Genomic DNA, 25,083 nt, shown 5'->3' on the forward strand with positions numbered 1-25,083 from the left:
ATGATTCCTGCTTTCTATTTATATGTTTGGGTTTCTTTGGGTCAGTGTTGTCATTTCCTGTGGTGATTTCATTTCCTGTGGCGATGTCATTTCCTGTTCTTTTTCTCAGGGGGTTGTAGTTGGGGTCTAAATCGATGTGCTTGTTAACAGAATTCCAGTTAATATGCCATGCTTCTAGGAATTCTCGTGCGTGTCTCTTTTTGGCTTGTCCTAAGATGGATATGTTGTCCCAGTTGAAGTGGTGTCCTTCCTTATCTGTATGTAAGCTGAAGCTGTGTAAAGACCAGTCAGTATTTGGTTATATCATTAAGTAGGAGAAAGTGAGGACTGCAGATGCTGGAGATCAGAGTCGAAGAGTGTGGCGCTGGAAAAGCACAGTCAGTCAGGCAACATTCAAGGAGCAGGAGAATCAACGTTTTGAGCATAAGCTCTTCAGTCATGATGAAGGGTTTATGCCCAAAACATCGATTCTCCTGTTCCTCGAATGCTGCCTGACCAGTTGCGTTTTTCCAGCACCACATTCCTCGATACTGTATTATTAAATGACTGTTTGAGACTGGGGTGGGGGGTTGGTTATAGCTTAATGAAGGGGAGGGGCCTGTGTTAGAAAGATAGGGAAATGGGGCTGATGGGATTGGGACTGTGGCTCATGTTTGAGACCAACACCATCATCGATCGGTTGGGTTAGAAGAGCTTGTTTCTTGGTTGTCTTTTATGTGAGATTCCTGGAGAAGTCTCTAGATTCTTTGGACAATTATAGTGAGAGTGATAACAGCACAGCCTTGACTGCATGAGTTTGTGATGTCTCTAACACTTCCTCCTTCCTGTAGAAGCAAAGTAAGGATCGATTTGGACTGGAAGGGGATGAAGAGTCAACAATGCTGGAAGAATCGGTCTCTCCAAAAAAGTAAAGAATCAGAGCTATTTTACCATAATTATTCTTGCACCTCCTCACCAGAATATACATAAACCTTCCTACTGACTGAAATCTGAAATGTTTGGTTAGAGGTCAAGCATGTTTGCCTTGTTCCAAAATCCTCATGCATATGGTTTTTCCGAACCGACTGTTTGCATCAATCTAAATTGTGAGCTCCATTTAGGAGTTGCTCTGAGTCGGAAGATGGTGGGTTCAAGTCTCACTCTGGAATTTGAGCACATCATTGTCATGCTGACCCTCCCACTGAGGGAGCGTGGCACCTTGTTGAGGGGAATGCTCCTCAGAGTCTCCCCACCTTCCTTTCCTGGAGAGATCTCCTGGCACTGGTTTCAAGATGAGCTATCGTTCCTAGTGTCGCAGTCCATGGTTATCTCCCTATCCAACATCGCCAATAATGAATAATCTGCTCATTGTCACACTGCTGTTTCATAGAAGCTTAGAATCCCTACAGTGTGGAAACAGGTCATGCGGCCCAACAAGTCCGCACTGAGCCACCGAAGAGTGACCTACCCAGACTCAATCCTCCACCCTCAATTTACCTAACACTATGGGCAATTTAGCGTGGCCAATTCACCTAATCTGTGCATTTTTGTGTATGTGGGAGGAAACCCATGCAGACACGGGGAGAATGTGCAAACTCCGCACAGGCAGTCACCAAAGGCTGGAATCTAACCCAGGACCCTGGTGCTGTCAGGTAACAGTGCTAACCACTGACCAACGATGTGCTCCAACACTGTAGCTGTTTGTTGGGAGCTTCCCATTTGCAAATTGGCTGCTGCATTTCTTCCACGGCGACTACATGTCGTCCCACGATGGCATAAGGCGCTGCGCAAATTCTGAATTTTTTTTGACAGCGGTATGAACCCTGGCCACCGGTGAATGACTCTCCTGCCCTTAACTCTCCACAGATCCACCATACTGCAGCAGCAGTTTAATAAGACGGGGAAGATTGAGCACGCGTCGGTGGCGCTGCCAGCTGTGATGAGGCCGGGCGCGGGCGGGCCGGAGAGCTTCAACACTGGCACCATGCCAGCTCCTCAGCAGCAGATCCTGAGCGGGCAAATGCACCGGGGCCACATGCCCCCACTGGTAGGAATCTGGAATTACGATTTCTGGACAGCAGTCCACTTGTTCAGTCCACCACCAGTGAGAACTCACTTCACAGTTTGTCATGTTTTTCAACAATGCATTAACACCAAAGTTCATTTACTGCTCCCATTCCTTTGGAAGCTCTTTGATTTGCAATTTGGATTCAGTTTCTTGATTTTTATTTTCAATAAGTTAAAATGTTTGTCTTAAAATAATTTCACCACTGATTTACGTTGATTAATATGCATCTTTTATCTTTGAAAGAAATGTACAACTTGATCCTAACTGGCTTTGCTAATTTGCTCTGCCTAACAGACATCCGCACAGCAAGCATTAATGGGAACCATTAACTCCAGTATGCAGGCGGTTCAGCAAGCTGAGTCTGACCTGACTGAGATAGATAACTTACCCCCACTGGGGCAGGACATGGTGAGTCTGTTTGCTCCCACTTCACTCCTTGTTTCAAATCGGCGTGTCTCAAATAGGAAAGCACTGGGCCTGAGTTTATTCTCCTGAAGTATTCAGCACGCTTTCGTCTATTAGCAGGGACTCTCTTCAGTCGTGCATTTGGGGTTTTTGAAATGGCGGCATTGTGATGGGGCCAGAGCCCCGGGTTAATGTTCTTGGCGACGTGGGTTCGAATCCTGTCACAGGCAGATCGTTAAAATCCAGAATTTAGAATACAAATACAGTCTAATGCCGACTGTGTGACCACAGTCAATTGCTGTTAAACACCCACCTGGTTCTTTTTCGGGGAAGGAAATCTGCTGTCCTTACCTGGTCTGGTCTACATGTGACTCCAGACCTACAACCATGTGATTGGTTCTTAACGAAAGCTTCTGACCTAAATCATCGACTCCCCTTCTCTTCTGATGCTGCGGTGCTTTACCCAGCTCCACTCTGACTCTCCAACATCTGCAGTTCCCACTATCTCCAAGTTGATTCGTAACTGCCCTCTGAAATGACCCGACGAGCAATTGGGTTCACGGGGTTCCGAAGCAAAAAAAAACCTTGACCTTGCCGTTCGTGTTCACGTCCTGTACATGGGAGGGGTCTGGGCGTTTGATGGGAGGGGTCTGGGTGTTTGGGCTAACCCCCTCTGTTCCTCTTCCAGTGTTACCTGTGAATATCGAAACCCCCAGTCCAGCCATAGTGGCTATCGAGGCCTGCAACTGTTTGCAGAATGGGTTGCTGTATCATAACTGACTGAACAATGTCAGGCCGTTTGGCCCATCTAATTTTTGCTGGTGTTGATCAGCGTTTGTAGGAAGGTGATGTTCTTTCCCTGGTCATTGAAGAGCAACTGGCATTGTTGAATGTGACCATATTGTTTTTGCCCATTCTCAGGCTGGCTGGGTCCACATTTATTAAAAAGGGCACTTTATCTGGGGTTGCGCAGATTCCAGTGCCATGTGAATTTGGTCAGTCAATATCCTGAGAGTAACAAGACCGTTTTCTTTACTCGACACTGTATTCCTCTATTCTGTTCTTTCCTCAGTGTGTCCGCACTGTTTTCCTCGGTCTCTTGAGTGTTTCCAGATTATCAGCACAATTTTTTTCTCCTTGGATTTATAGCAAACAGTCTTATATGCAGGATGCCAAAATTTGATATTTTAAACATGAGTCACTCACAGTTATGGTGGTCATAACCTGTGCTCATCGACGTTTGCCTGTTCACAAATCGCTCAGTGGTCAGTCAGGATGTGAAACTCAGGAGGGAAATGAGAAGGGGACTTGTTTAATGGTTGTTGGAAAAGGAGATACCGTACCCTGACAGCTTCTGCTCATCCATCTGATTTAGTATCCCACTCATGACTGCCAGACTACTCAGACCTCTTGGCATCATGGTAGCCTACAAACCCACCAACACACTAAAACAGCAGCTAATGAACTTGAAAGACCCTATACAGACAACAAGCAAAACTATTGTCATAAACAAAATACCTTGCAAGAACTGTAACAAACACTACATTGGACAAACAGGCAGAAAACTAGCCACCAGGATACATGAACATCAACTAGCCACAAAAATGACATGACCCACTCTCATTCGTATCCTGACATACAGTTGAGGAAGGACACCACCTTGACTGGGATAACTCATCCATCCTAGGACAAGCCAAACAGAGACATGCGCAAGAATTCCTAGAAGCATAGCATTCCAACCGGAACGCTATCAACAAACACATTGACTTGGATCCCGTTTACCACCCACCAAGAAAATGAACAGGAAATGACATTACCAACTCAAGCAAACCTAAACTCATAAATAGAAAGCAGGCTATACCACCAGTACTTCATCCGGAGGCATGCTGATGTTACCCAGTTTGGAGGCGAAACGTCAGAAAATGAATCTTCCAGCTCAGCGAGCAAACTTACATCCACATCCATCCTACTCATTCTGTTCCCAGTAGCCCACTGGGAAAGTAATGTCATTTGCTCTAATTGTGGAAATGGATTGGATGGGCTCTACAGTTGAGTTTTTTTTAAGCAGAGTTATACAACACGGAAACCAACTCTTCGTTCCAACTCATCCGTGCCGACCAGCTATCCTGAATTAGATTAGATTAGATTCCCTACAGTGTGGAATCTGGTCCCATTTGCGAACATTGGGTCCATATCCCTATAAACCTTTCCGATTCATGTCTCCATTGAATGTTGTATTTGTACCAGCCTCCACCACTTCCTCTGGCAGCTCATTCCATACACGTACCACCCTCTGTGTTAAAAAGTTGCCCCTTAGGTCTCTTTCAAATCTTTCCTCTCTCAAAGCTATTCCATATAATAGATCTCAGTGAGAGGTCTGAGAGCAGACAGCACAGTATACATTGGCGTTAAAGGTGGCTAGGACTTGGATCAGATGTGACTCAGAATGGTTTTTTATTTGTTCTTTCACAGAATGTAGGCATTGCTGATAACATTTATTACCCATCCTTAATTACCCAAAAACAGTTAAGAGTCAACCGCATTGCTGTGGGTCTGGAGTCGTATGTAGGCCAGACCAGGTAAAGATGGCAGTTTCCTTCCCTAAAGGAGATTAATGAACAAGATGGATTTTTATGACAAATGACAACAGTTTCATGGTCATCATTAGATTTTTAACTCCAGACATCTATTGAATTCAAATTCCACCATCTGCCGTGGCGGGATTCGAACCTGGGTTCAGAACGGGTTTAATGGCAACACATGTCCTGAGGGTGTTCTCCGGTGTAGATAGCGGTTGCTCTGGGATGGGAGCCATTGGCATCCTGATGACATTGCTGCTGATTTCCGTCTCCCCCCCCCCTGCCCCCCCCCCCCCAGGCATCCAAGGTGTGGGTCCAGAACAAGGTGGATGAATCGAAGCACGAAATCCACTCGCAGGTCGATGCAATCACAGCGGGGACAGCCTCGGTGGTCAACCTCACCGCCGGTAAGTCCCGGCTATTCCAAGCACCGTCACTTCAAGCTGGGTGAAAGCCTTTCCCGATTCAGTGGTACCCGCGCCAACCCACCTTCTGTTGTCTTTGTCTGACCAAGTGATGGAGAATGAAGCTTAAAACATGGATCCCATTGGGCCCTGGGGACTTAGCCACCTTAATGCTCTTCAAGAGACTGAGCATCTGTTCTTCCTTAATCTCACAATGCCCTAACAGTTTAGCATGCTCCACACCAGTCTCATTCTCCTTCTCCTGGGTGAATACTGACACAAAGTACTCATTTAGGATCTCACCCACATTCTCTGTCTCCAAGCACAAATTCCCTCCTTTATCCTTGAGTGGTTCCACCGTCTCCCTAGTTATCCCTTTAATTTTAATGTATGCATCTCATCCCTTGGGATTCTGTTGCTAATGAAATGCTTCCCATTTCATGGCCCCTTCTTGTTCTCCTAAATCCCTACCTGAGTTCTTTCCTGCTTTCTTCATACTCCTCATGTGCCTGGTCCAGTTTTGGCTTCATAAACCTTATAAAATGTTTGACTAAATTCACAGCCTCCCACGTTATCCAAGGGGCCAGTTGGTGCAGTTGGAGTGTGATCTATCATTCTAAGAAGAAATGTGACATTGATCTTTGAAATGGAATGTGTTTTTTCCTTACACGGGCAGGAGGCTAGTGTGATGGGGGAGGTGAATGTGGCACGGAGGGGGGGGGGTTGAGTGTGATGGAGAGGAGGGTGAGTGTGATGAGGGGATGTGTTGATAAGGGGGTGAGTGTGACGGAGGGTGGGTGTGACGGAGGGGAGGGTGAGTATGATAAGGGGGCAAGTGTAACGGAGGGGAGGGTGAGTGTGATGAGGTGGTGAGTGTGTCGGAGGGGAGGGTGAGTGTGATGGAAGGGGGGTGAGTGTGAGGGGAGGGTGAGTGCGATGAGGGGGAGAGTGTGACGGAAGCGGGTGAGTGTGACGGAGGGGAGGGTGAGTGTGATGAGGGGTGTGTGTGTGACGGAGGGGAGGGTGAGTGTGATAAGAGGTGTGTGTGTGATGGAGGGGAGGGTGAGTGTGATGAGGGGTGTGTGTGTGACGGAGGGAAGGGTGAGTGTGATGAGGGGGTGAGTGATGTGGGGTTGTGTGTGACGGAGAGAGGGGTGAGTGTGTTGCAGAATTTGACGACCCCCCCCCCCCCCCCCCCCCCCCCCAATGCACAGCCTGTCAGCACAGAGAGGAGAAAAGGAGCACGTGCTTCGACTGCTCCGGGACTCAGTAATGAGAGAGTGTGTGTGTGTGTGTGTGTGTGTGTGTGAGTGAGAGAGAGAGAGACTATGGGAGTAATGTGATGGCAGGAGGAGCAGGGCTGAGTGACGTGACGCGGAAAGCTGGGACAGGTTGTAAGTAGCGATGCTTCCCTCCAGGAGATCCCGCAGACACCGATTACACAGCGGTGGGCTGCGCCATCACCACCATCTCCTCCAACCTGACGGAGATGTCCAAGGGGGTGAAGATGCTGGCCGCTCTCATGGACGATGACGTTGGCAGTGGGCAGGACCTCCTGCGGGCCGCGAGGACGTTGGCTGGCGCCGTGTCTGACCTGCTGAAGGCAGTCGAACCTTCGTCAGGGGAGGTGAGCTGGCGGGAAGGGGAGGGTGATGAGTCACGAGCTGGGTGGGGGTGGGGTGGAGTGGGCATCGTGAAAACATTTCTCGTTGAAGTCTGAAATGCAAAGAAATTGAGAAAATTGAATGGGCAGTCACACAGTTTCTGGCTTTGGGAAACATATTTATGGCTGTTAGTTCTGCCGGCTGGCGTTGGAGAATAACATCAAACAAATACAGAGGCCATTCAATCCATCATGCCAGTACTGGCTCTTTTGAAAGAGCAATCCCACTAGCTCTGCTTTGTCCCAATAGGCTGGTTTTATTTCACCTTTTCCAATGAAGGTCCAACTGAATCCCCATTTCCGTTCCGCCTCTGCCTGATCTGTGCAATAATGCACAGTGTGTGATATGGTCTTGAGCTCCTGTTATGAAATGGATGTTACCCCACCTCCTGAGTCACTGAGCTGGAGTAAGAGCGATGCAAACCTTTGCTGGGTTCTTTAGGCCAAAGGTTTTGACACTTATTGCCGTGTCCCTGTCATTGGGGACTGGTAGTCTTTCTTAATCTGAAGTTAAAAACCACACAACACCAGGTTATAGTCGAACAGGTTTATTTGGAAGCACTAGCTTTCGGAGCACTGCTCCTCCATCAGGTGGCTATGAGCTAGTGCTTCCAAATAAACCCATTGGACTATAACCTAGTGCTGTGTGAGTTTTACCTTTGTCCGCCACAGTCCAACATCGGCTCCTCCACATCCTCCTGGGTGTTATTAGGAGATAGTTTCAGGACCCAATGTTTAGTCTGAAGTCAGTGCATCTGTGTGTGTGCTTTCCTGTTTGCAGCCTCGGCAGACTGTACTGACAGCGGCTGGAAGCATCGGCCAGGCCAGTGGAGACCTCCTGCGGCACATTGGAGAGAGCGAGACAGACGAACGATTCCAGGTAGGAAGAAACGTCTCTCGGGAGGGATTCATTGGTTGTTGTCATCGCAGTTTGACACTTACCCTTGTTTGTCGGTCTGACTTGTGTTGGTTTTCCATGGACTTTTCACAGGATTGATCCTTCATTTATTGTCCCTGGAGCTAAATTAGTTCCATGTTTGATCTAGAATGTTCTACTCATTCAGATTCCTGAAGAAGGGCTTATGCCCAAAACGTCGATTCTCCTGCTCCTTTGATGCTGCCTGGCCTGCTGCGCTTTTCCAGCAACACATTTTTAAGCTCTGATCTCCAGCATCTGCGGTCCTCACTTCCTCCTACTCATTCCGATGCACTTGTTCAGCAGCTGCATGAATTTGGTGCTGGATGAGAATGTTAATAAATTTCTCCCAATGAGTGGGTAACGAGGCAGACAACAGCCCAAGTGTGTGTGTGCGCGCTTCTGTTTCCATGGCAACGGTTCCCTGGAACAAATTGCCGACCTTGGGGCTCGAGGGGCGCCACTCTGCTTCACAACATGGCCGACGGGAGCTTCTCCTGCTCTTACTGCCCGACGTCCATGTCTCTGGTCGGGGGTTTGGTGGGGATTTGCAGGTTAATAGTTGCCTGGTGTAGTCGTGTTATAAACACTGTCCTCAACCTTAACCTCTTAAAGTGGGACTTGAACCTGCAGCATTCAGACTCTACCCAATGTGTCACAAGGTGATTCCAGGGAATGTTCATACGATGTATTACTGCTGCCAGTGATAGTAACATTAAAGTTTCGTGTTATTAGCTAATAATCACTGAATTCTATATCTGTGCCATTACTAAGACCCCCTCTGTCCAGATCAATCACATGCCTGCCTCTTGTTCAGCTCAATTGCTGCTGACCCCCTCCAGATTTGAAAATCTGGCCCAGTTCCTGTTGCTTCCCTTCATCTCCTCCACCCACCCCACCCTCACTGACCTTCCCCCACTCTCTCACCCACTCTCCTCCCCCTAGCCCCCACTCACTCTCCTCCCACTACCCCCACTTGCACTTCTCAACCCTACCCCACTCGCTCTCTTTCCCCCCACCCCCCATTCACCCTCCTTCCCCCCACCCCCTCCACTCGCTCTCCCTCCATTCACCCCCCACTCACTCTCCGTCTCCCCACTCCCCCACTCGCTCTCCATCCCCCCTCTCCCCCACTCGCTCTCCATCCCCCCACTCGCTCTCCATCCTCTCAGCCCCCCACTCGCTCTCCATCCCCCCACTCCCTCACTCGCTCTCCATCCCCCCACTCGCTCTCCATCCTCTCAGCCCCCCACTCGCTCTCCATCCCCTCACCCCTCACTCGCTCTCCATCCCCCCATTCGCTCTCCATCCCCTCAACCCCCCACTCGCTCTCCATCCCCTCACCCCCCCGCCCACTCTCCATCGCCCCCCACCCCCCACTCGCTCTCCGTCCCCCCACCTCCTCACTCGCTCTCCACCCCCTCACCCCACCCACTCGCTTTCCTTCCCCTCACCCCCCACTCACTCTCCATCCCCTCACCCCCCCCACTCGCTCTCCATCCCCTCACCCCCCCACTCGCTCTCCATCCCCTCACTCGCTCTCCATCCCCTCACTCGCTCTCCACCCCCCACTCGTTCTCCACCCCCCACTCGTTCTCCATCCCCTCACCCCCCCACTCGCTCTCCATCCTCTCACCCCCCCACTCGCTCTCCATCCCCTCACCCCTCACTCGCTCTCCATCCCCTCACTCGCTCTCCATCCCCTCACCCTCCCACTCGCTCTCCATCCCCTCACCCCCCCCACTCGCTCTCCATCCCCTCACTCACTCTCCATCCCCTCACTCGCTCTCCATCCCCTCACTCGCTCTCCATCCCCTCACTCGTTCTCCATTCCCTCGCCCTCCCACTCGTTCTCCATCCCCTCACTCGCTCTCCATCCCCTCAACCCCCCACTTGCTCTCCATCCCCTCACCCCCCACTCGCTCTCCATCCCCTCACCCTCCCACTCACTCTCCATCCCCTCACCCTCCCACTCACTCTCCATCTCCTCACCCTCCCACTCACTCTCCATCCCCTCACCCTCCCACTCCCTCTCCATCCCCTCACCCCCCCCACTCGCTCTCCATCCCCTCACCCCCCACTCGCTCTCCATCCCCTCACCCCCCACTCGCTCTCCATCCCCTCACCCTCCCACTCACTCTCCATCCCCTCACCCTCCCACTCACTCTCCATCTCCTCACCCTCCCACTCACTCTCCATCCCCTCACCCTCCCACTCCCTCTCCATCCCCTCACCCCCCCCACTCGCTCTCCATCCCCTCACCCCCCACTCGCTCTCCATCCCCTCACCCCCCACTCGCTCTCCAACCCCTCACCTCCCCACTCACTCTCCATCCCCTCAACCCCCCACTCGCTCTCCGTCCCCCCACCACCCCCACTCGTTCTCTGTCCCCCCACCACCCCCACTCGTTCTCTGTCCCCCCACCCCTCACTCGTTCTCTGTCCCCCAAACCTCCTCAACCACTCTCCTCCCTCTACCCTCCACTCATTCTCCTCCCCCACCCTCCATTCAATCTCCTTCCCCCACATCTCCCCACCTGCTCTCCTTCCTCCATCCCCCCAACCGCTCTCCATCCCCCAAAACCCCCTCACACGTGCTCCTCCCCCCACCTCCTCTCTCCCACCCCCTAACTCGCAAGTCACTCGCAACTGATTCAAGTAATCAGTTCTTGTTAAAGCTGAATGGTAACCAGTAATCAGTTAGTTTGATGTTCAGTAATCAGTAACCGATCCGTGCATCGCTAACTAGTAATTGGTGAGTATTAATGCTCCATGTTTGACACAATTATCAATTGTGGTGATTAAGATACAATGCATGATCTCAAAAGCTCCTGTGGCACAGTGGTAGTGTCCGTACCTGTGAGCCAGGAAGCCCAGTTTGAGTCCCACGTGCTCCAGTTACTGTGTAATAACATTTAATGATAATGAACCGATCCCTTGTTTGACAATAGACCGTGTCCGGGAGCAGCCTCTAGTCTGTGCCGTATACACCGTCTTTATTTCTCCCTGTTCTGTGAACAGGCCATGGCTGAGCCGCTTACCACCTTTGTCTCCCCCTTGTGGCAGGATGTGCTGATGAGCTTGGCCAAGGCGGTGGCCAATGCAGCCGCCATGTTGGTCCTGAAGGCGAAGAACGTGGCCCAAGTGGCAGAGGATACCGTGCTCCAAAACCGGGTGATAGCTGCTGCCACGCAGTGTGCCCTCTCCACCTCCCAGCTGGTCGCCTGTGCCAAGGTGAGTGCAGGGGCAGGAGGAAAGATCCCAGACTTCCTCGTCACTGGGTCCCAGTGCATCAGCGGGATGCCTGTATTTTGCGTCTTTACACGTGGGTTTGATTTACATCAATGCTGTGAATTTGAATTTGAATTAGTGCACTCACGTGAATGCAGTGAAAAGTTTACAAGTCGCCACTTATGGCGCCATCCTGGGAGAATATCTTGGTACAAGACTGAAAAATAAAGAAAACAAAGTTTAAAAAGTGAAAGATTACAGTCATAGAGTATGAAAACAGGCCCTTCAGCCCAAACTGGTCCATGTTGATCAGGGTGCCCATTCACCTTGTTCTAATTGCCCACATTGGCTCTATATCCCCCTAAACCCTTCCCATCCATGTACCTATCCAAATGTTTTTTAAATGTTGCTATTGTACCTGCCTCAACCACTTTCTCTGGCAAGATTAGAGTGCTGCTGGAAAAGCACAGCTGGTCAGGCAGCATCCATAGAGCAGGAAAATCAACGTTTCAGGCAAAAACCCTTCATCAGGAATGGTTTTTGCCCGAAACGTCGATTTTCCTGCTCCGTGGATGCTGCCTGACCTGCTGTGCTTTTCCAGCACCACTCTAGTCTTGACTCGAATCTCCAGCATCCACAGTACCTACTTCTGCTCACTTTCTCTGGTAGCCCATTCCCAAATACACCCCACTCTCTGCATGAAGAAATTGCCCCTCAGGTCTTTCTTAAATCTTTCCCCTCTCACCTTAAACCTATGCTCTCTAGTTTTCAGCTCCCTATCCCTGAGAGAAAAAGATTATACACATTCCATCCTATCTATGCCCCTCATGATTTCATACGCCTCAGTAATGTCACCTTCTCATTCTCCTACATTCCAAGGAATAAAGTCCTATCCTGTCCAACTTCTCCTGAAAACTCAGGCCTGCTAGTCCTGGGAGAGAGTGGGGACTGCAGGAGAATCAGGGTCAAAAACGGTGGTGCTGGAAAAGCACAGCAGGTCAGACAGCATCCGAGGGGCAGGAGTGTCGACGTTTCGGGCATAAGATTCCTGATGAAGAGCTTATGCCCGAAACGTCGATTCTCCTGCTCCTCAGATGCTGTGCTTTTCCAGTGCTACACTTTTCGACCCTACCTGGCAACATCCTCGTCAATCTTCTTTGCACTCTGTCCAGTGTAACCATGTCTTTCCTTACTGAACATCATGCTTACTTGTAAAGTAGGAAAACAAAGGAACACAGTTAACAGTCCAACACCCAGTCTGTAAGTGCCTAGCCATGCTGGGCTCACTCTCCTCATGAGGGCTCACTATCCCGCGAACCGACCCCGGCCTGCCCCTTCTTGCTCACGCCATTTGTTTGGTGCAGGGTGTTATATCCTGACCTTTGACATTTGGCTGCTGAGGTCAGGCCAACCCAATTGAAATGCATGGAAACTTCATCCTTGGCTGGCTCGGGGACAAGCCGTATCCCAGGCAACTCAGAATATGGGCATAAATTGGCTTTGTTAATCAGACAAGCCATGAGAAGTGAAAGGAAGGAACATTGTTTACCTCCCACCCCCAACCATCGCCCTGTTGTAGGTCGACACATCCTTCCTGTGTTGGCTCACATTGTGATGACATCCACCTAATGCGTCTAACTTCAAAAGAACAGTGTCCATTCCTGAACCCTTGCACACCCCTTGTGTCAGGCAGAAGGTAAAGAAGCCTGATCACACCCACCAGCAGGCTCAGGAACAGATTCTCCCCAGCCGTTATTAGACTGATGAATGGACTCTCTAGCCTCAATAAGCAATGTAACTTGCAAGCCCCCTGTCTAAGTCTTTTTGATCTGTACATCCTTGCGTATGTGATCTGCTCGTAAACAAAGCTTTTCACTGCACGTGGGTACACATGACAATCAATCAATCAACATGCTCATTTACTAAGGGTGAAAATTTATAGAATAATGGAAAGATACGGGTAAGTGGGAAAGTTCATTCCAAGAAGGAGCTGAATGGGGAAAGGGTGACGGAGAAAAATGTTTGTCTATTGCGTGTCTGTCCATTATAGACACCGGAATTGATTCTGAGCATTGACTACAAAAAACAGTTGAGATGGGACCTTAACAAGCAAAAATAAATGGGCTGAATGGGTTCTGCTGTGCTGGAAGATGCGATAGCATCTGATAACCTGGGTCAAAGCTTTGTCTAAGTGTTACGCTGGACGTGACCTGACTCTTATCAAATTGGTTTAGAGGGATATGGGCCAAATGCCGGCACATGGAACTGGATTAATTTGGGGGAGGCACGGTGGTTCAGTGGTTAGCAATGCCTCACAGCGCCAGGGTTTGATTCCAGCCTTGGGTGACTCTCTGTGTGAGTTTGCACATTCTCCCCGTGTCTGTGTGGGTTTCCTCTGGGTGCTCCGATTTCCTCCCACAATCCAAATTTGTGCAGGTCAGGTGGATTGGCCACGCTAAATTGCCCATAGTGTTAGGTGCATTAGTCAGGGTAAGTATGGGGAATGGATCTGGGTGGGTTACTCTTCGGAGGGTCGGTGTGGACATGTTGGGCTGAAGGGCCTATTTCCATACAGTAGGGAATCTAATCTAATCTACTCCTATCACGTTAGCACGGGTGAATTAGAATCCCTGTGATGTGGAAACAGGCCCTTCGGCCCAACAAGTCTACACTCACTCTCCATTTCCCTACCCTCTTACTGTGCATTTACCCCTGACTAATGCACCTAACCCACACATCCCTGAACACTATGGGGCAATTCAGCATGGCCAATTCACCCTGACCTGCACACCTTTGGACAATGGGAGGAAACCCACGCAGACACAGGTAGAATGTGCAAACTCCACACAAACAGTTGCCCGAGGCTGGAATCAAACCTGGGTCCCTGGCGCTGTGAGACAGCAGTGTTCACCACTGGGCCACCATGGGTCTGTTTGTATGCTGTACAACTCGATGACAGCTATTGGTATCGGTGTTCGGCAAATGACCAATCTTGTGTGTTCCGGTACAGGTGGTCAGTCCGACCATCAGCTCGCCCGTGTGCCAGGAGCAGCTGGTGGAAGCCGGGAAGCTGGTGGACCGCTCGGTCGAGGGCTGTGTCAAGGCTTGCCAGGCGGCTACAGAGGACACGGAGCTCCTGAAGCAGGTCAGCGCCGCGGCCAGCGTGGTGAGCCAAGCCCTCAACGACCTCCTCCAGCACGTGCGCCAGTACGCCAGCAGGGGGGAGCCCATTGGGCGCTACGACCAGGCGACCGACACCATCATGACTGTGACCGAGAGCATCTTCAGCTCCATGGGCGATGCGGGTGAGTCGGGAGTGGCCTCAAGGGGCACACGCTGCGTCTGGGAAAACCATTAGCAGAAAAATGTTAATCTGCAATGAGCCCTTGCCAGTAGGTAGTAGGGTCTGGGTGGGTGTCTTTACAACATATCTGTTAGGAGCAGGAGTAGGCCTCAGGCCTGGTACGCCATTTTGATAAGGTGCCTCTTCTTCAGAATCCTGAAGAGTTACTCGAAACTCTGTTTCTATCTCCACAGTCCGTAGCATGCTCTGTTTGTTTCAGTTTTCCCAGCGTCCGCAGTATTCTATTTTTTTTAAAGAGAATAATTATGCCTCCATCTATTAATAGTAGACAAGCAAGAGGCTGGTAGAATACTGCGGGCGGCACGGTGGCACAGTGGTTAGCACTGCTGCCTCACAGCGCCAGAGACCCAGGTTCAATTCCTGCCTCAGGCGACTGACTGTGTGGAGTTTGCACATTCTCCCCGTGTCCTCCGGGTGCTCCGGTTTCCTCCCACAGTCCAAAGATGTGCGGGTCAGGTGACTTGGCCATGTTAAATTGCCCGTAGTGTGTGGTGACCCTCAGGTTTAGGGGTATGGGCGGGTTGCGCTTCGGCGGGTCAGTGTGGACTTGTTGGGCCGAAGGGCCTGTTTCCACACTGTAAGTAATCTAATCTAATTCTAGAACACAGCAAGTCAGGCAGCATCAGGAGGTGGAGAAATCAACATTTCGGATGTAATCAGTCCTGAAGAAGGGCTACATCTGAAACGTTGACCTCTCCATCTCCCGGTGCTGCTTGGCTTGCTTTGTTCTTCCAGCCTCCTGCTTGTCGACTTTGGATTCCAGCCTCTGCAGTTTTGTTTTCTCTCTGTCGTCCTGTGGGCAATGGAAATCCAGAATTATGTACATACTAAAGAGAGAGAGAGAGAGAGAGGAAGAGAGTTAACATTTCAGGTGAAAGACCATTGACTTGAATGTTTCAAAAGAAGGATTTTGTAGCAATTTCAGAAGATATTTGAAAATGATGGTTTAACCTGTACATTAGCCTGAAGAGAGTAATGCTGGGTCGGTTTTAGGTTTTCGGGTTTGCGGTAATTTAAATGAGGTCTCTTGCTATTCGGAAAATGTCGAATACTGAAAAAGCACAGGTTTAACGGGGCCACCACTTTTCAACATTGGTATGGGAATCATCAGGCAACTCACCATCAGCGTGGTTCAAAAATTGGGAAAACATTCAGCTGATCAGCCGCCTTTAGCATTTTGTTTTAAAAGGAGAGTGGATCCCAAGTTAATGAGGGAAGGCCCTGTGTGCTCAGAGTACTGGGAAGGCTGTCAATAGGAGCTAGAGTAGGCCATTTGGCCCTTCTGGCCTGCTGTCCTGTTCATTATGGTCATCTGTCTCCACGCCATTTTCCCACTTGCTCCCCTTGTGGCCATTACAAGCTCTTTCCTGGATATATCCAGTGACTTAGCTTCCACAGCCTCCTGCGGTAGAGAGTTCCATGGGTTTGAGGGAAGACAGTTTTCCTCATCTCAGTCCTCAATGGGCCACCACAGATACTGAGAGAGTGTCTACCGGTTCATGACTCCTTGAGGTACCTTGTCTGTTCACCCTGTTCAGAATTTGGTACATTTCAATCAGATTCCCTCCTGTCCTTCTAAACTCTAGTGAATACAGGCCCAAGTCAAACCAATCTCTCCGTGTGAAACAGTCGCGATGTCCCCAGTTTCAGGCGAGTGAACATCTGCTGTACTCCCTCTATGGCAACTACATCCTTTCCCAGGTAGGGGGAAGCCCCAGAGAAAGCTTGTTCAGTTGGTAATTTCTAGGATGACGACAGGATTTGGGGGCAGATGGAGTGGACTATGCCAAGCTCTTCCTGGGATCTTCTCTGCTGCTGGGTTACAGGAATAGTTTGGATCCAGAATTCCAAAAGGGTCAAATCGAAGGGTAGTTTGGATCTTGGGAATACCAGGAGACAGGACAAGTGAATCTTGGACGGTGTAGAAATAATGGTGGAGAGGGGAGTGCGATGCAGCAGCTCGCAAGCTGGGGGAGGGAGGCCGGTCGGGTTAATGAGGGGATGAGCGTGGCTCTGGGTCGGTGAGAGGGCACACGGTCGACTGGGCAGAATTGAGTAACCGCGAGTTGGCATCTTGTGGCCCACAGGGGAGATGGTGCGGCAAGCGCGAGTGCTGGCCCAGGCCACCTCGGATTTGGTGAACGCCATGAGGTCGGACGCAGAGGCAGAGAGCGATGTCGATAACTCCAAGAAGCTGCTAGCCGCCGCCAAGTTATTGGCCGATTCCACAGCGAGAATGGTGGAAGCTGCAAAGGTATTGAACTTCCTCTGAATCGGCGGAAATCTCAATCCAAACAGTCTCACTTCTTTTCATAATCATTAGCGGGATGAGGGTGCTGCTGGCTAGGTCAGCAATTATGGCCCATCTCCGAGTCAGAACGATGGTCACATGTGGGCCAGACCAGGTAAGGATGGCAGTTTCCTTCCCTGAAGGACATTAGTGACCCAGATCATAAAATCACTACAGTGTGGAAGCAGGCCATTTGGCCCATGGAGTCAATACTGACCTTCTGAAGAGCATCCCACCCAAACCCACACCCCCTACCTTACTCCTGTAATGCTGCATTTCCTGTGGCAATGCACATCTCTGGACACGGGAACCTAGAGGAAACTCATGCAAACATGGGGAGAACGTGCAAACAGACAGTCGCCCCGGTCCCTGGCACTGTGAGGCAGCTGTGCTAACCATTGAGCCACGGACGGATTTTTCCAACAATCAACAATGGCTTCAAGGCCATCATTGGAATTTTATTCCACTGTCTGTCATGTCAGGATTCGAACCCAGGTCCCCAGAACATAACCTGGGTGTCTGGGTTAACATTGCAGCGACAATACCATTAAGCTATCTCCTCCCACTGACAAACAAACTGATGTACTTTGCCTTAATTCCAGATATGGCTGTTCCAGCGTATTCCCAGTAGGTATCCCAAATTCCACCCTCTTTAAACTCAATCTCATCCAAACCTTTGCTCTCCGAGCTCTCAACTTGTCCAGATCCTTTATCACCTTGTGCTCACTAACCAACCCTGGCTCCTGGTTAGGACCATAAAGCAGAGTAGTACATCCAGCCCAGTGAGGGGGTGCTCCCATTCAATGAGATCATGGCCGATATGATAATCCTGAAATTCACTTTTCCCCATCACCCGTGATTCCCTTTATTGACTAAAAACCTGTCTATCTCAGCTTTGAGTTTACTGAATGAGCCGGTCTCCACAGCTCTCTGCTTTAAAGAATTCCACAGATTCACTCCGCTCTGAGAGAAGGAATCACTTTTTATCTCTATCCTTGAAACCCTTACTCTGAGATTATACCCTCTCTTCCTCAACTTTCCCACCAGGGGAAACAACCTTTCTGCATCCATTCTGTGGATTCCCCTTTAGTGTTTTAGTAAGAATGTTTCTTTAATGTCCCCTTATATGTTTCAGTAAGATCTGCTCTCATCCTTTGATACTCCAGTGAGTACAGGCCCAACCTACTCAATCTGTCCTCATAAGACAGTCCTTTCATGTGGGTATCAGCTGAGTGAACCACAGAATCCCTACAGTGTGAAAACAGGCCTGTTGGCCTAACAAGTCCACACTAACCCTCCAAAGAGTAACCCACCCAGACCTATTTCCCTACCCTATTCCCCTACATTTACCCCTGACTAATGCACCTAACCTACGCATCCCTGAACACTATGGGCAACTTAGCGTAGCCATTTCACCCTAACCTGCACATCTTTGGATTGTGGAAGGAAACTGGAGCAAACCCACGCAGACACTGGGAGGATGAGCAAACTCCACACAGACAGTCGCCCGAGGCTGGAATCAAACCTGGTGCTGTGAGGCAGCAGTGCTAACCACTGAACCACCGTGCCATTTCTCACTGCATTTCCTCCAATGTTAATATAGCTTTCCTTTTTGTGGTTATTTATCCTGTTAATCACAGCCTGGCAGACATAATCTGATTCTCAGCGGTCTCGCTCAGGGTTGAATGTGGTTGAGTTTGGTTTGTCATGTTTCCCCTGACTCCCAGAGTGTCGACAGTCTGCTGCCGAGTGAACTCATTGGGTTTGATAGGTTCTCAACTGGCGCTCACTGGGACTGATACAGAGGGCGGAGTTGCGGTCTAGTCAGAGTTGTCCTTTAAACATTACAAACGAATCTCCATGAGGAAAAAGAAAATGCAATTTGATTCAAAAAGCCAGGCCCCCTTAGTTTCCAATTCCTGCTGTCTGCAGAACTGATAGATTGTGATACCGGACAGAGAAGCCAGTCGATACTCCAGGGACAGCTTCGAAATATGAATTCAATTCATCTGATAATTAATGAGCTGGTGCTTGAAGTTGGCTCGGTGACACTGAAACTGACTGCATGGCATGTCCTTCAAGGCCAGGTGATCCTACAGCCCTGCCCATTGGTTTGTAATCCGACAGCCCTGCCTATTGGCTGGGTGATCCTACAACCCTGCCCATTGGTTTATAATCCCACAGCCCTGCCCATTGGCTGGGTGATCCTACAGCCTTGCCCATTGACTGGGTGACCCTACAGCCCTGCCCATTGGTTTATAATCCTACAGCCCTGCCCATTGGCTGGGTGATCCTACAACCCTGCCCATTGGTTTATAATCCCACAGCCCTGCCCATTGGCTGGGTGATCCTACAGCCTTGCCATTGGTTTATAATCCTACAGCCCTGCCCATTGACTGGATGATCCTACAGCCTTGCCTCTTGGCTGGGTGATCCTACAGCCCTATCCATTGGCCTGGTGATCTTACAGCCCTGCCCATTGGCTGGGTGATTCTACAGCCCTGCCCATTGGCTGGGTGATCCTACAGACCTGCCCATTGGCCTGGTGATCTTACAGCTCTGCGCATTGACCTGATGATCTTACAGCTCTGCCCATTGGCTGAATGATCCTACAGCCCTGCCCATTGGCTGGGTGATCCTACAGCCCTATCCATTGGCTGGGTGATTTCCAGCCCTGCCCATTGGCTGGGTGATCCTACAGCCCTACCCACTGGCTGGCACGTGATGCTTGCTGCGCCTTGCCCGACTCCAGGAGAGAGGAGATTGGCACTGAGTATTGCCTTGCACAGATGTACAGATGTTCCGGTCCAGAGGGAGGCCATTTGGCCCATTGTGCCAAACGAGCAGTTCACTTCCTGCCGTTCTCCCTGTAGCCCCCTTCACGTCCTTTTCCTTTTCAGAGCACCAGGGTCTAATTCCCTCTTCGAACACATCGATTGAACCTACCTCCACCACACGCTCTCAGGCGACTCATTCCACACCTCAACCGCTCCCTACGTAAGAAAAATGATTTCTCCCGCTCATTGCTTTTGCTTGTCTCGCCAAAATAAAGCTGTGCCCTCCCTCATTCTCAGTCTTTCTGCCCTGTCTACCCCTCATGATTTCTGAGCGACTCAATCAAATCTCTCCATCTTCTGCAGACCGACAAATTCCATGCTGTAGCTTCACGTTGGATTGTAGCCATTCTGCAGTTCTCATCGGGCGGATTCCGAGAGGAGCCAGGGCTGGTATCTGCTGTCCCGTGTCTTAAAACTGCCCCAGCTCTGAAGACGAACTGTCACAGCTCGTTTGGTTTAGAGTGAAGCAGAGGCGAATAATAATTGAGGGAGCGAAGAGACCAGATGTGAGGTCACTTCATGGGTCACTGTTGCTGTGGTTGCAGGCGGGCTTTTGAACATCTGCACAAGTGCTAATGCGATGCGTTTCTGGGCTGGGTGATGGATGGAGAGTAGGACTGATATTAACCTCATACTTTGTAAGTGATCACTGGCTTTAACTGAGCTGGCTACATCATTTATCTTTTAGCTGAGTTCCTTCATCAGTGCTGATGTTTGAACCACCTTTAATATAGCAGGGGTCATTGAACAGAATAGAGGTGGCACAGTGGTTAGCACTGCTGCCTCCCACCACCAGGGACCCAGGTTCGATTCCAGCCTCAGGCAACTGTCTGTGTGGAATTTGCACATTCTCCCAGTGTCTATGTGGGTTTCCACTGGGTGCTCCGATTTCCTCCCACAGACCAAAGATGTGTGGCTTAGGGGAGTTGGCCATGCTAAATTGCCCATAGTGTTCAGGGATGTGTCGATTAGTTGCATTAGTCAGGCTTAAGTGTAGAGTAAATAGAGTAAGGGAATGGGTCTGGGTGGGTTACTCTTTGGAGGGTTGGTGTGGACTTAATGGGCCGAAGGGCCTGTTTCCACATTCTAGGGATTCTGTGATTTTATGAGGGAAGCTCAACAACAGTTCACCAGAACAGCTGCCTGCAAACCCCCACCCTCATCTGTGACCCCCTCAATGACTGCCCATGGGGCTGAAGGAAGTGCTCGCTCCTTTCCCTCCGTCATGGTTGAGTGCCCCAGCTGGGGTTTTATCATGGCAATGTTGCAAAGCGAAGGGGGCCATTCAGCCCCCTCCACTGTGCTGTGCTCATCAATCAGACCCCGGCTAATTTGGAGCAGAGCTCCAGCTGGGGGGGTGGTATCATCGTACGTGTATTCCCAAATTTCTGGCTGGGACCGCAGGTTTGAGCCCCACCACGGCCGACGGTGAAATTTGAATTCAGCAAAAATCCTGAATTAAAATGGTATAATTGATGTCAGTGAAAGCGTATCTGTTAAAGTAGAGATTTGAGATGGCCCCGGGAATCCCTTGTGGATTCAGACCTGTAAAGCCTCTGTCTAATGTCCTTTTGAATCTCAAGTCAGAGTCTTGTAACAGCAAAGATGTTTTTCTCTCTGTATCTGCCCCACTTGCAAGGGGTAATAAGAATCCATTATAATTGACAGGATTTGACCGTTAATTACAAGGCTTTTAATAGTACCGAGTTTCGGTTCAGGGTCAGAATCAAACACTGTCATTAATTTCACAAGGGAACGGCCATGAATATTATCACTTGGTGCCCTGTTCATACATATTCACTGATGCTAGGGGAAATGTTCTTCATTGCCTTACAGCATCCTGTTATCACTTGGTGAGCACAGATGTCCCTATCTTCTGCACTCCTTGAGTCCCCCCCTTTTTCTGATTCTACCTGCCTGTCTATTTTCTAGTGCAGTAAATGTGTTCTATAATTGAACATTACATTTTAGTCGAAATGTTTAAACACAAGTTTTAAGGCTATAGACTTTCTCATGTCTGCTCTCGGGCCAACAAGTGACATAGCGTTCGGATGTTGTGTGTTAACAGTTGTATTGAACCCCAAACGTTAACTCTGCTTTTCTCCGTGGGTGCTGCCAGACTTGTTGGCTTTCTCCAGCACTTTCTGCTTCTGTTTGCGATCCCCAGCATCCACAGCACTTCTGCTTTTTTTTTTGGATCACGGGTCCATCCTGCAACCGTGAGATTTTTTTTGTCCTGTCAGGAAATTCTCCTTTCTCTAGCGGTCACCATTTTAACAGTGGTCACAAAGTCAGATGATCATTCTTGGGCTGTTCTGTGGGCTTTTGTTTGGGGCGGCACAGTGGCTCAGTGGTTAGCACTGCTGCCTCACAGCTCTGGGGATCCAGGTTTGATTCCACCTTTGGGCAACTGTTTGTGTGGAGTTTGCACATTCTCCCCGTGTCTGCGTGGGTTTCCTCCTGCAGTCCAAAGATGTGCAGGTCAGGTGAATTGGCCACGTTAAACTGCCCATAGTGTTTGGTGTGTTAGTCAGAGGGAGATCGGTATGGGTGGGTTGCTCTTCGGAGGATCAGTGTGGACTTGTTGGGCCGAAGGGCCTGTTTCCACACTGTAGGGAATCGAATCTAATCTTTCAAGCGCATTTTTGTCCCGAAAGTGGACAATAATCCCCGTCCATCCCTTGAAATGCAAAAATACTTGAGAGGAAATTAAATTGTTTGTGTGGGGCTTATTAAATAACTTGGTTCATTTCAAGAAAACAAAGCAAGGCTGACTCTTGGTTTAATTTGCTTTCTCAAAGTTTCCCAGACTTCTTGTTTTATTTGTACACAAAGTCACCAAGGGAACTAAATTTCTCCTAATTGCAAATAAATTACTCGTTGCAAGGTCTTTTGCTCAAATTTGCAAGGCTTTGATATTTCGAGCAGCTTGCTTTCGAAGGAAAATCAAGATCTCTGTGGAAAGAGTGGTCGATTGTTTAGTTTGGCAGCTGGTGTGCTGATACACTGCTTTGTGCAGAACTCGAGCAAAACCCGAGAGTCGCTCAAGCAAGCTTGGCTCCAGTTTATTGTTGGCCAGAGTACAATGGTGTCAGGAATTTCTTTGGAATCCTATTGCTGGTTTCGTCAGTTTATCCTGTTTCCCTGTCATAGAGTCATACAACACGGAAACAGGCCCTTCAGCCTGTGCCGACTGTAATCCCAAATTAAACTGGTCACACCTGTCTGCACTTGGCAGGAATCTAAATGATGTCATTGATGTTAGTGAAAGGGTATCTGTTATTGGGACAACAAGTGACATAGCATTCAGATGTTATGTATTAACAGTTGTATCGAACTCAAAATACTTCTACGTATCCAGATACCTTTTAAACATTGTAACTATACCCGCATCCACCACTTCCTCTGGCAGTTCATTCCACATGTGAACACCCTCTTTGTAAAAAAAATTGCGCCTTGTGTCTTTAGAATTTGGCACGGTGGCACAGTGGTTAGCACTGCTGCCTCACAGCGCTAGAGATCCGGGTTCAATTCCCGACTCAGGCGACTGACTGTGTGGAGTTTGCACGTTCTCCCCGTGTCTGCGTGGGTTTCCTCTGGGTGTTCCGGTTTCCTCCCACAGTCCAAAGATGTGCGGGTCAGGTGAATTGGCCATGCTAAATTGTCCGTAGTGTTAGGTAGGGGGTAAATGTAGGGGTATGGGTGGGTTACGCTTCGGCGGGTCGGTGTGGACTTGTTGGGCCGAAGGGCCTGTTTCCACACTGTAAGTAATCTAATCTAATCTTTCTCCTTTCACCTTAAAAATATTCTTGAAATCCCTCACCCCAGGGAAAAGACACATGCCTTTCAGCTTTTCAATCCTCCTCATAATTTTATAAACTTCTGTAAGGTCACCTCACAACTTCCTATGCTCCAGTGAAAAAGGTCCTAATCTATCCAGCCTTTCCTTATAACTCAAACCCTCCATTCCCAGCAACATCCTGGGAAATCTCTTCAGAACCCTCTCCAGTTTAATAACATCCTTCCTACAACAGGGTGACAGGAACTGGACACAGTACTCCAGAAGAGAGGTCACCAATGTCCTGTAAAACCTCAACACGATGCCCCAACTCATACACGCAAAGGTCTGAGCAGTGAAGGCGAGTGAGCTAAATACCTTCTTAACCTCTGTATCTATTTCAAAGAATTATGTACCTCGTTCCCTAGGGGGTCTCTTTTCTACAGCACTACCCAAGGCTCTACTTTTCATTGTAAAAATCTTGCCCTTGTTTGTTTTACCAAAATGCAGTACCTCGCGTTTATCCAAATTCATCCATCGGCCACTGTTCAGCCCATTGACCCAATTGATCAACATCTCCATGTCGTCTTAGATAACCTTCTTCACTGTTCACTGTACCACCAATCTTGGTTAGAAATCACACAACACCAGGTCATAGTCCAACAGGTTTATTTGGAAGCACTAGCTTTCAGAGCGCTGCTCCTTCATCAGGTGGTTATGGCTTTTCCAGCAACGCACTCTAGAACCAGGGGTCACAGTCTCAGGAGACAGGGAAGGAATGAGATGAGGAAACATCGTGTCACTCGAAAGGCAACAAAACTGTGGAACTCTCTTTCACCGAAACCTGTGGAGGCTGAGCCACTGAATATCTTCAGGAAAGGGATCGCTACTCATGATGTGTAAAAAGGTGTGGAGGGAAAGCAGTAAAATGGCACTGAGGTAGAAGCCCAGCCATGATCACATTGATTCGCTGAGTAGGCTCGATGGGCTGAATGGCCTCCCCCAACTCCCAGTTTCTATGGATATGCAGAGTACCTCTTTTCTGAAAGTCTGTCTTGGGGGCCTCACCAGGCGACTGTATGCCCTATTATGGGAAGGATATTATTAAAGCTGGAGAGAACTTTCAGCAGAAATTTACCAGAGTGTTGCTGGAACTGGAGGGTTTGACTTATAAGGAGAGGCAGGATCGGCTGGGGCTTTTTCCCTGGAGTGTAGGGAGTTGACGGGTGATCTTATAGAGGTTGATAAAATCATGAGGGGTATAGATAAGGTGAATGACAGGAACCTTTTCCCTAGGGTGGGGGATTTCAAGACTAAGGGGCATAATTTGTTAAGGTGAAAGGACAAAAATATTAAAAAAGGCGTGAAGGACATTTGTTTTGTGCACAGAGTGGTTCGTGTGTGAAATGAGCTTTCAGAGGATGCGGTGGATATGGGTACAGTTAGAGCATTTCGATAAGTTTATGAATTGGCCATGCTAAATTGCCCATAGTGTTAGGTACATTAGTCAGGGAGAATGGGTCTGGATGGGTTACTCTTCGAAGGGTCGGTGTGGACTTGTTGGGCCAAA

General features: G+C 49.3%; 1 protein-coding gene across 5 annotated transcripts in view; it reads left to right on the forward strand.

The window, feature by feature from the left end:
• Positions 1-25,083, forward strand: part of LOC132834837 (talin-2) — a 352,031-nt gene that overhangs the window by 159,710 nt on the left and 167,238 nt on the right. For 4 of the 5 annotated variants that reach the window (XM_060853908.1, XM_060853909.1, XM_060853911.1 and 1 more), the window contains 9 exons: positions 831-907; positions 1,846-2,026; positions 2,342-2,455; positions 5,330-5,438; positions 6,854-7,062; positions 7,880-7,978; positions 11,080-11,247; positions 14,255-14,549; positions 16,696-16,862. In XM_060853908.1, coding sequence (XP_060709891.1) covers positions 831-907; positions 1,846-2,026; positions 2,342-2,455; positions 5,330-5,438; positions 6,854-7,062; positions 7,880-7,978; positions 11,080-11,247; positions 14,255-14,549; positions 16,696-16,862 — 1,419 coding nt within the window. The remainder of the gene's footprint in view (positions 1-830; positions 908-1,845; positions 2,027-2,341; positions 2,456-5,329; positions 5,439-6,853; positions 7,063-7,879; positions 7,979-11,079; positions 11,248-14,254; positions 14,550-16,695; positions 16,863-25,083) is intronic. The other variant, XM_060853912.1, reaches the window with a different exon arrangement.

Source organism: Hemiscyllium ocellatum, chromosome 42, assembly GCF_020745735.1.
Source record: "Hemiscyllium ocellatum isolate sHemOce1 chromosome 42, sHemOce1.pat.X.cur, whole genome shotgun sequence".
Classification (NCBI taxonomy): Eukaryota; Metazoa; Chordata; class Chondrichthyes; order Orectolobiformes; family Hemiscylliidae; genus Hemiscyllium; species Hemiscyllium ocellatum.